The sequence below is a fragment of the Lycium barbarum genome, chromosome 1, assembly GCF_019175385.1.
Source record: "Lycium barbarum isolate Lr01 chromosome 1, ASM1917538v2, whole genome shotgun sequence".
Taxonomy (NCBI): domain Eukaryota; kingdom Viridiplantae; phylum Streptophyta; class Magnoliopsida; order Solanales; family Solanaceae; genus Lycium; species Lycium barbarum.
Window position 1 is genome coordinate 136,333,942 of NC_083337.1, and position 12,050 is coordinate 136,345,991.

Sequence of the window (12,050 nt, forward strand, 5' to 3'; positions counted from 1 at the left end):
AAAAAAGTAAGGAAAGAACCTCACAAAAAACAAAAAAAAAATGTGAGCAAAATGAAAATCATTTCGGATCCACAAGTTGTACTTAAGCAAAGAGTAATTAACAGAATTAGAGAGTTGTAACGCCAGTAACGAAATACTTGTAAAACATTACTCACAAGTTGTAACTCTCAATAACGAAATACTTGTAAAATGTTATTCACAATTACATTTTATACTTTTGTTATTACATCTATCCTAAGTTTTTCCATTAAAATATTTAAATAAATATTACCTAAAGCGTTACTCACAGCGATGTTTATTTCTGTAAACTTTAAAAATAAGTTATTATTTCTTGTTAATTGCTTTAAATAATGTATTATCTAGGTAAAACATTCCATGAAAAACTAGATAACGTGTCATACGGATGGAGCTAATATTTTTGCAATTTGCACAACATACAAACTGGAAGAAATGCGAAAGTTAATGGAGAATATGACGAATCCAAGGCATCTTAGCCACAATATATGCAATGACCCTATACTTAGCCTGTTAGCCACTACGGAGGATTTAGAAACTGTTTGCTGCTTCTCCATATGCCAAGCAATCAGATTGTTATAAAGGGTAAGCTCGAAATGTCATAGATTCAATAACGGAGTTCAAATTTCCACTATCTATGTTATGATGCCTTGGCTATTTCTCTCGTTATTTGGAATATAGTATTACCAAATGTTAGACTGATATTCTCCAATTTCGTACAAAAGCTTCTACATGGAATCACAGCAGACAGAAAACAGTAATAATAAAAGCTCCTACTTGGCGAAAGTTCAATGCCAAAAACCTATAAAAAGTGTGAACTTCTAGGTTAATTTGACACAAATTATGCCCTAGTACATCCTACCAAAGTAAAGTCTCATTTAAATATTTGTCACACAGAGGGATGGTAAGCCTAAAGTTCCAAGTAGGCTAAAAAATAAGCCTATTTAAGTTACAGGAATACATCGATAATATAACATCAGATTAAATCAAGATGATGGACTTTGCTCATTAGATTCCTCTCCAGGCATAGAAATATTATTTTCTACAGCGGAGATTCTTGCGCTATGTATGGAGTTCTGTGTTACCGTGTTATCCCCAGGAAAGGGAGTCGGAGAAGTAAAATTGGTACTTGGCCCAGTGTAAGCTCCATCAGTTCGTTCTTCATAAATTTGAGTTGCACGAGTAGCAGCGAAAGTAGCTGCGTGCTTGAACCTCGGCTTCTCAGGATTCTGCTCTTGCTGGTGACCAGGAATAAAGCTTCCTACGACAACCTGATGCACTCAAGAGTTCAGCTTATATTTCAAGTAGTGGTGGCAATTTTTTTATTTTTTTTTTAAAAAACTGGTAAAGTAGTGGTGGCAAAATTAGCACATAAACGCATGACCCGCTCAAGTTTGGGCAGGTTATTGACCCCCCCCCCCCAACCCCCAGGGCAATTTGCACGATTGCCCTTATTCGGGGGTGGTCCCTTCAAATTGCTGGTCTTTAATTTTTTCCCTTCGCCTAAAAATCCCTGGGTTCGGGTTCAAGCCCCGCTCAGTCTAAAATTTTTAAAAAAAATCACAAGACAGAGTTTGGATTCGCAAGGCAAGGTGGAGTTTGCCTTAAGGTAGCAACTCCCTTAAGGCAGAGTTTGCATGAACCTCTACTTATAAGGCAGAGTGCAAATTTTTTAAAATTTTTTACTGAGCGGTGGTTTGAAGTTTGAACTCTTAACCTCAAGGTACCGGTAACTTTTTTAAGCGAAGGGCCAAAAATTAAAGACCGGTGCCTCTGCAACCCCCCACCCCCCAACCCCCCTCTTTTTATTAGCTCAACCAATTTTAGCCCAACCTTTTCAGCCCGTCTAAATTGGGCTGATATGTAGCCCAAATTTGACCCATAGAAACCTTGTCAAAATATTATCAAAAAGACTTTTCTTTTGATTTGTTAGAATATAGCCATAAAGAAGAAAAAGTTTTATTAGGTACTTAAAAAATTATAAAAGAAAATAAAACTTGGTAAGAATTGGTTGGGTTATGACTCACTTTTTAGCCCATTTCAGCCCAAGTACATTTATTAACTTAGCCTATTTTCACCCGCTCAAATCTAGCCCAATCCCCCTATTTGACACCCCTAATTTCAGTGAATTTCAGCTAAATTCATCGAGTACTTCGAATCTAACCTGAATAGGACCGGCTGCCATCAACATGCCTGCAAGTCCACCTCCAAAAACTCGACCATCAGGGCCTGAGAGAGAGACACTCATCCCACCAGATCTGCTCTTTGTTACTCCGTTATCACTAGACATATACGATCCTGTCAGAGAAAGAATTTCAAAACGGCCCTGCAGAAAACATTTAATCATGAATCATAAGTTAGATCACAAGACACTAAGGAAGAAAGAAATAATTCTATTCCGTGAGAAGAACGCGGAGGATGTACAATATATGCCAAGAATTGACTACAAATGAACAACATCCATACATGGAGATAAAATTTGTAGAAATAAAGGGCTCGTACCTCATAGGTCAAAGTTCCACCAGAAGAATTAGGCTGACCAAGTGTAACATTTGAAATTGCACCATTGGCAGCCAGCACACAAATAGCTCTAGACCCTTGTTGAGCAAATGAAATAATTTTCATCGCGACATCCTAATACATAGAATTCAAGAATGAAATCGTTTGAATATTAATGAACTCACACAAGTACAAAAGCCATGAAAGAACAGAAATCAAATGTCGATAAATAAACACATCTAGATGCAACAGTATTTGCTCTTTCAGTACAGCCTTTCTACTGTTGTTTATATAATGTGTTACCAGTTCCCAAAAAAAAAAAAATGCAAGAGTATTGAGCTGCTACAATTGTTTGTCAACAGCAAGCTGGCACTTTTCTAGTATATAGGGCATGTTTCTTTAAGCATGTTTTCAACAAACCCACAGTTAAGTTTGGATCATATCACCAGCATACCTAAGCCCCAAAAGTCAAAGGAGGAAAGGACAGAACTCTCTATATTTTCTGACTGGCAATTATCAACCTAAAAGTACAAAGTTTAACAAACCCATATGTTGGAAGTAGACAATGATCAATAATTTGTAGGGAGTTCCAAAACTATCAAAGTCAATAAATGTGATAATTTAGGAAATAAATGTGGTAATGTCGCTATTATTAGCTTCTAGTTCTACCCGATCCAGTCCTTTATATTATTTCAGTGTGATGCTCCACAAACAAGGAGCTAATGAACATTCAATTAAATTTTAAATCTTTATTTCACCTAAATTTCAAACTCTTTGTGTTGTCTATCCTATATCTAGAATCCCGGATATTATAAGAGTTAAGACCACATTAAGATGTATCCAAAATAAATTCATAAATAAATGATTGAACTTCTGTATATACAAGTTCTGGATTGAAGCATAGTTGTTGTAGTTGTAGATTGAACTCTTGGTATATCAAGAGAGGCCTATCGTCCAACATTTACGAGATTTAGGTGTCTTTCAACCTTAAAGGCCATACTCCCAAAACCTTCCATGCTAAAATGCTAATTAAAGACTTTGGCAACCATGCACTAGTTCCAACTATAAAAGGATAGAAATCAGCTTCTTTACAGCCTAAGAAAGATGTTTACTTCCACACGTTGAGATATCTGCTAATTGTACATTAAGTTGCTCAGACTTGGGTGCGGCAGATTCAAGGGTCGGATTCGGCAAAATCTAAATTTTAAGATTCGGGGGTACGGATCCAAGTATGCATACGGGTGCTAGGATTCAGCTAAAAAAATTCAAAATTATAAAAATAGAGCTATAAAGATATTCTAAATTTTTAGAGAGATCCTGTGGAAATTTTACATGTATGTTGTAGAGTTCAATCTTTCATTCTCCAAGATGGGCGTTAAAAACCATAAATTAATTGTCAAAAAAGCAACATGCTAATAATCAATTTAGAAGTTATCCCTCTTTTCTATGAAAAAGAAAACATTTATAAATAGCAAATATTGACCAAGAGGAAAAGCTAAAATGATTGAAGGTATGCCATTTCTTATGTCTTATATTTGTTTTATCTTTTATTTTGAGAAATCAAATCTCAATCCCCCCCCCCCCCCCCCCCCAAATTTGTTTATGGATTCTGGTCAAAGTATCCGATGTGGATTGGCCGAATCCCACACACACCCGGCACCTGTGTCGTGTCGAGACAGGTGCGGCAGGAAAAATGAAGAGTGCACGCAACTTAGGTTGTACATCAAACTGCTCAGTCTCGTAATACAAGAGCATTCATATGCATCTGCAGATGCATAAATGAGAAAGTAGAAAACCTACTTTTTTATGATAGCAGGTATAGTTAACTTAGTCAAGGAGTTAGAAGCTTATATGATCTCTCAACTTTAGGTAGTTGGCCACCATAGTCACTCAACTTTGTTTTGTCTTCCAAAAGTCACTCAACTTTAGGTAGTTGGCCACCATAGTCACTCAACTTTGTTTTGTCTTTCAAAAGCCACTCAACTTTGGGTAAGAGGCCTCTATAGTCACTCAACTTTGTTTTGTCTTCCAAAAGTCACTCAACTTTGGATAAGGGGGCTCTATAGTCACTCAACTTTGAGTAAGCGGCCTCCATAGTCACTCAACTTTGGGTAATTGGCCTCCATAGTCATTTTAGCCGAAATATAATTTCCGCTACACGTTTAATGATGTGGCAGTTATAATTTATTTTAAAAAAATTATCTTAAAAGTTAAAATTAATAATTAAATTTATTTATTTAGGATTTAATTCATCATAATTACTTCATATAATACTAAAGTTTAAGATATTATTCATCATTAATGCATAAAAATAATGAACTTAGACAATATATCTCAAGTAATACTGCAAGGCATAAATAATATTAAAAAATTATTCTAAGAATCTAAATTTCTATCAAATTAAACAAGTGAACCAATAAATCCAATTAACCAGATTGTTAGTAATAACAACTGAAGTCTACAAAAAGTTACTGAAACAAGACTAATAACAACCGTAGAAGATTTAATCATCCGACAAAAAAGTTAATACCAATATCAACTGTTTAACAGTTTGTACAAAAAAGATACCTTATATACTGTGTCATATTAACGTTCTGCACAAATTTAATTAAAAACAAAATCATGACATTATCTTAACACTTCCTAGACTTTTTCATCAACACCTTGCAATATTACTTGAGATATATTATCTAGGTTCATTATTTTTATGTATTAATGATGAATAATATCCTAAACTTTAGAATTATATGCAGTAATTATAATGAATCGAATCCTAATAAATAAATTTAATTATTAATTTTAATTTTTAAGATATTTTTTTTAAATAAATTATAATTGTCACGTCATTAAACATGTACCGGAAATTATATTTCCGGCTAAAATGACTATGGAGGCCAATTACCCAAAGTTGAGTTACTATAGAGGCCACTTACCCAAAGTTGAGTGAAAACAAAGTTGAGTGACTATAGGGGCCACTTACCCAAAGTTGAGAGACTTTTGGAAGACAAAACAAAGTTGAGTGACTATGGTGGCCAATTACCCAAAGTTGAGTGATCATATAGGCTTCTAACTCCTTAGTTAAGCACACGTCAGTTATACAGTTACCAATTCAATGGTATGCAATTACTAATACAGAAGTTAAAACTATCTCTCCTAACTAATTGTCTTTTTAAGTTCCCTTTTCCCAAAAGTTGGCATTCTGTCAATTATTTTCTTGAGGAATCTAGGTTGCCCACTCTATTATGATTAAAATGAGCGGTACCAAGTACCAACATATACTTCGTTCCAGTCAGCAATGTAAAATCACCATAAGACTCCATATGATTCAATATCATTTCAATTATCTAAAAATAAGCACGTCTAGATGCAAGAGTATCGCATCAAGGCAAAATCCAACACATTTATCTGAGTTTAACTTACACCTCAATAGAAACGGGAATTTTACATTATATATAATACAAAAAAGGGTCAAAAATGCCCTTAACGGGTTAGAAGTGGCTCAAAAGTACCCTCCTTCCACCTATTAGATCAAATCTGCCCCTAACGTTTTTTTCAAGCTTAAAATTGCCCATCCATTAACAGCACAATAATATGGCATTTAATTAAACGTGTGGCCTTTGTTTATTCTGACCCAAATCTTCCACCTATATATGTTTACATAGACACATAGGTATCACACAATGCCTCTTCTCTCTAGTCTGCTACTTCACATTTTTACCATAATGCATTTGACGAAGCCATGGATAACAGAAATGCAGATAGTGTTACAACTTACAAGAAGCTAATTAGATCCAAAAGTTCTTTGATGTTCAACAGGTAATTTAATGGCGAGTATAGAGCAATTTCATCTCTTGACATAGTAAATTAAGTTTATGCCTATAAATAATGCTACCTGAATATAAAGCAACATTTCGAAAGTAGTTGTATTGCAGTAAGAATACATGAAACACTGGTACATAATGCATACCTCGCCAGCATTAACAGTAATTACATGCGGTGTAAAGTTTGCACCAACAGAGTATGCCACATGCGGTGACATATTTGCACCAGCAGAGTACGCCACCCTTTCCCCTAAGGAAATAAAATACAAGTTCAATAATAGCTCAACAAAACCCAAACCTTCAACGTAATGCAAGACTGAACATTTAATAATATCAAGCTTCTACAAATAAATTGAACAAGATATCTAGATAGATTACTTCAGAAACTGGATATTCACAAAGAAGTCAATCTGTTTTCCTTTTTTATTTAACCAGTTTCCACATCCACTTGAATTCTATTTTCCGAATTTCTTGCATATTCTCTGTCAACTGAAAATTCTAACTTTTGCATACTTTAATGATGAAGTATATTATCAAGTGTTGCATACTGATGATTCTCTTGTTATCACTCTGATAGCATACACTATAATATACAGCCACTGAAAGCAACTGTTGGCATCATTAAAATTTGAAAGAAATCCTCTAGAGGAAAATCAGGTAGTAAAAGTATATTACCTTTATCAGGGCGAAGTAAATATCTAGGATATAACTTATAAGTTGTTCATCAATGAGGAGCAGAATCTTTTCATTGGTATTACTAGTTTGCTAGTTCAAATAATATCTATGACATCAGAATCAGGATTTCTTCTAGGATAGTAGATGACAGAACATTGTCTTGCGTCAGATCCGCGCTTTGTTACATCATTTTATTCATTTCTACTGCAGTCTGAGAATTCAAGTACTGTATACGTCATTAGTCTGATCCTTTGTAGGAACTACCCGTAATAACATACTTGCAAAATAGATTTGTTTATCATAAAGAGATTCTGTGATCTATAGCATCATTAGATTGATAAAGTAACTTTTAAAGTTTTAACCACATAACCTACTTTCAAAATCTGTATTTGTTCTGTCTTGCAAAATAACCAACACCCGAACCAAGCATGTGCATCTCATGCGTCAGGTAACCTATAGAATCACACACCTTCTTATCCGTTTGAAAAGGTAATGAGCTTCTTCATTAATATTCACTTAGTTCTTGATCACCGTGTTTCCTAAAAACATTGGGTAAAGACAGAGAGCGACCACATAAGCTTATTAGAATTTGTACCAAGTGGTATACTCTATTCGCTGTTCGCATCATACTCTCCTCCAGAAAACTACTGAACTATCAGAAGCGGAAAAATATACCCTTCATTCAGTATCTTACTTCAGCATCATAAATGCCAAAAAACTAGACTAATTTTAGATATGGGACCCAAGTTGAACACTTGCAATACCATTTTCTTTAATTTGATTGGAAGAAAGAATGCAGAACCAAACAGAATTCAGAAAAAAAAAATTCTACACCAGGCAATTCAGCTTTCTGTATATTAGTAGTCACAACTCACAAATAATGAATTTTCAGCCAAGATTGTCCCTTATATATGGGAGTAGGTCTACTTTGGTCCTTCAAATATAGCCTTGAGCATCTTTAGTCCTTAATTGCTAAAGTATAGCATCTTTGGTCCAACTAACAGAATGGACTTAAAAATTAACGCTGACTACCAAGAAACATTGCAAAAAATCGACTGAAAAAAAACTGACCAGCTTTCGAACCGATCGACTCGTCTATTCAGCATTTGGTATAATAATAGCGACAAATAACTATTCAACAGTCAGAGACAGTGTTTGTCTCACATCTGTTCAATCTTCTATAATAAAATCAATACAAGAGGTAAAAATGTTACCTGGACTTGCAAGCTCAAACTTCTGCTTCTTCTTAAAGGATTCAACGGGGCGGCTTCCACTGTTTGTCCAACCTGCAAAATCTCCTGAAAGTGGGATTGACGCCGATATTGGCATTGGTGATAATGCAGTATTTAAAGAACCATCTGGCCTATATTTCTTAGGCCTTCCCCTTTTCTTCTTCACGTCCATAGACGGTGCTGCCACGCTCATTGGATTCGCAGGTATTACCGCAGCCGTTGCTCCAGTAAACCCATTGGTAGTTTCAGTAAATCCAGGGGCCATTTTGTAGTTTTCAGAAACTTCATTACCTTTAACTGTAACACCAGAACTATTAAGCCCTTCTTTCTCCTCCATTCATAGACAGATAATTAACACCCAAAACCCTTAAACCCTGAAAGCTATTAACAACTTAAATCCAAACTTGACAAGATCAAATCTTTCAAGTGCTGAAACTTCAGAAAATCAAGAAAAAATTGCTTTCAGCAAGAAAACACAGTAAAAATACAATCTTTTACTAAATATAATAGAACAAAAGTACTCCCTGAGCTATTAATTCCTTTTTCCTCTATTCAAATAAGTAAAAAAGCCAAAACCCCTAAACCATGAAAATGTCCTTTGAGCAAGAAACCACAGTAAAAAAATGCAATCTTTACCAAATAAAATAGAGCAAACTACCCCTAAAACTTGAAAATATCCTTTGAGCAAGAAATCACATTAAAAATACAATCTTTACCAGAAAACAATAGAGCAAACTACCCCTAAACCTTGAAACCTCTTAGGTACTTAAATCCCCACTAGAAAAGATCAAATTTTTGCAAGAATTGAAACTTAAAAACAGCAAGATTATTTTCTTTGACCACAATAAGAATATAATCTTTACAAAATACAACAGAACAAAGGACCCCACAAAATTGACACCAACTAAACAAATTCAGTGAATCTAAAGATCATACTGATACTCTTAACTGTGGCTAACTCTCTGCTACAGCAGAACAAAGCACAGAGCTACAAAGAAGAAAACTAATTTTAAGAAATTTAAAAAAACAAAAAAAAGGTGAAATGTTTCTTGCTTTTCACAATTTCTTGAGGAGTTGTGAAATTAGGGTTTTGGTTGGAAAAAAGTTGAAGGAAGAAAATAAAGATTGAAAATTGTGGAAAAAGATACATTTGTAATTATTATTTAATTTAAAAATATGGAAAATTTTAACTAACAGTTGTATTATTTAAAATTATATTGCAAATTCAAAGTATTAACTTCGTTTAAGTAAATGGTTTCACGTCCGTCTTGGAAATTAAATTAAAATAATTAATAAATGAATGATTAATGAGCCTTTAAATATTGCAAAAGATAAAAGGAATTGGAAATTTTGGGGACATGGAAATTTCCTTTTACTACTACTATTTCAGAAAAGGAAAATGCTTATTCAAAGCTGTAAAGTAAATTATTTAAAAAAAAAAAAAATTAAAGAAGCTGTAAAGTAAATTTCCAAACATCTGACATGTTGTTTGGTCAGTTGACTGTAAAAAGACAGCCTTTAAATATTTCAGAAATTTTACTTGTGATACTAACATGTTGAAATTTAAGTAGATTTCAACATGCTGCTAATTTGCAAGATATATATTCCAAGAATCCAGGAGTATGTCATATGTGCAAGATTTATGGTCTGTCAACTAGTCAGAAAAGTATCCGTATGTTGCGTCATTGTCTTTGTGGGACTTCAACTGTGATTGTTCCTACATAGAATAACATCATCCTTAAACCTCTTTCAGTATGTTGGACCTGGAGAAGCAAAATGATTCTGTATTTCTACTTTTACTGATACTGAAAACAAAATAAGAAGAAGATGAAAATTATGTATGTGGGAACTTCAGCTGAACCCAGCCCTCTAAACGAAGCTTAGATTATATGTGAAGATATTATAAATTTCAATGAAGATTAAATTATAGACTTATAAATCTAAAATTAAAATGAGTTTAGTGATAGAAATATAAAGATTGAATCCATCAAATCTAAACTGAATCCGTCATGTGTGTGGTGACATAGAAGTGTGCCATAAATTGAAATTATAGGGAATATGGACAAATTGTCACTTTTTATACTGCTAACCAACATTTAGCAAGTGCTTCAAAACTATTCAAACTTTAGCTACTTTTTAAAACGAAAATAATATTTGTACAAAGAATCCTAGGTAAAAGACGGAAAATTATATTAAGTGTACTAGAGTTCGAACCTTTTACATGTGAATCTCTGGTACAATGTGTTGTAATTTGATATGTGCAGTTCGAACTCCATGAAAGATTCATGGAGTTTGTGAGCTTGAACCTTTATCAGTTCGAGAAGGAGACAGTTTAAAATTCAGGACAATCAAGGAGTTTTAATTGAACAAATTCGAACTCCAGGAACACTGTCCTAAATCGAGTTTCATTTTGATAAGTTTCACAATGAGGTAATCTCACGTTCCAATTACCTAAGTTGTAATGGCACTTAACCCAATTTGTCAGCAAACCAAACAACACGAATGCATCCACAAAAGACAATAACATAAGTAAAGGAGTCAAATACTGTGAAATCTGATTCAATCACCCCCCCCCCCCCCCCCAAAAAACTTGTGTCACGAGTCATTAACTTCTTTAAAGGTTCGATTTCTCGATTTGGTAGAATTTTTTGTTGTTCCTTGCGCACCCCTAGTTAGTATAAGTTCCCAAATATGTGGGTTTGTTATATGGTATTCTGAGATAGCAAGCTTAATTACTAGTAGTAACATTTTGAACCATCTATAGTTCGTTAATTTGTGTACAGTCTTGAATTTGATTATCTAAAGTGTCCTTGAGCAGCTGGACTATGGTATTTCTATTGGATTGTTTGTGATATTACAAGCCCAAACCTGAAACACATGTCAAAAAATATGACAAAACTAAGAATAAATATTATTAAAACTTTTTTTAAAGAGTATAAATATGGGAAAGTTTCAGGAATGTTAAAGAAAAGAAAATTACCATCGACTCTTAGCCATAGAAACATAGTTAGAACATGTGACCGATAAAATGTTACAATAGTGATTGTTTTTCCAGTGATTGTAGTTGGAATATGTTAGAACTATCAGTTTGAGGAAGATTGGAAGTGACTTGGACTGTTTGATGCCAATTTTATAGTTGAAATCTAGTTTGAAAAATGTCACTATGACACATAAATATGTAAGCGGGATAATTAGATAAATAGATATACAAGAGGATATACGTCGTATTTCAGCTCGTCTTCTTCGATGCACCAACTCAAATTTTCACTAGCAAATCTTCAAATCAACCCCAAAAGGCGCTTAAAGTTTATAAGTATAAACTTCACACAAGTGTTATCAACTAGATCTCTGAACACCCACTTTGCATTACAATACTTTTCGAATTTCTATTTTTAGATATGGGTGTTTCAAGCTCAATAATGATGGGTGTGTCAAATTGGCGGGTTGGCTTGAGATTGGACAAGTCAAAATGGCTGAGTTAAATAAATGGGTTGGGCTAAGATTGATTCGAAAGTTATTTGGGCTGAAATGGGCTAAAAATAGGTTGGGTTATGACACGCCAAACTTGACTCAGTTTTTTTGAAGGGCCTACTCCCCCTCCCCCCACCCCCAGCACATTCCACCCCACCCTCCCCTACCATCCATCGAGGCTCGAGCCTTTGGGTCTGAGTAGGTTCCGGGTCGAGGACGGGAGTCCGTGAAAAATATTTTCGAGGAAAACATTTTTAGTGCAAAATGTTTTGGAGTAAAACTTTTTTAATGGCATGGAAAATATTTTCTAGGAAACATTTTTCGTGGAAATAAAATG

The 12,050-nt window shown here is 34.3% G+C and overlaps 1 protein-coding gene across 1 annotated transcript; it reads right to left on the reverse strand.

Annotated features, from left to right (window-relative positions):
* Window positions 1-698: 698 nt before the first annotated feature.
* On the reverse strand, window positions 699-9,514 carry LOC132638988 (AT-hook motif nuclear-localized protein 6-like). Its single transcript, XM_060355607.1, has 5 exons — window positions 8,225-9,514; window positions 6,482-6,585; window positions 2,518-2,649; window positions 2,180-2,341; window positions 699-1,286 (listed from the first exon to the last, which is right to left on the reverse strand). Exons 1-5 carry the CDS (start codon window positions 8,577-8,579, stop codon window positions 1,002-1,004), a joined length of 1,038 nt encoding a protein of 345 aa, XP_060211590.1. The 5' UTR covers window positions 8,580-9,514; the 3' UTR covers window positions 699-1,001.
* Between the last annotated feature and the right edge of the window lie 2,536 nt (window positions 9,515-12,050).

Coding starts and splice junctions, on each gene's coding strand:
- LOC132638988 (XM_060355607.1), bottom strand. CDS start 8,579: ATGGAGGAGAAAGAAGGGCTTAATAGTTCTGGTGTTACAGTTAAAGGT. Junction 2,342..2,517: donor GTGGAACTTTGACCTATGAG/GTACGAGCCCTT, acceptor TGTTTTCTGCAG/GGCCGTTTTGAAATTCTTTC. Junction 1,287..2,179: donor TGGCAGCCGGTCCTATTCAG/GTTAGATTCGAA, acceptor TGAGTGCATCAG/GTTGTCGTAGGAAGCTTTAT.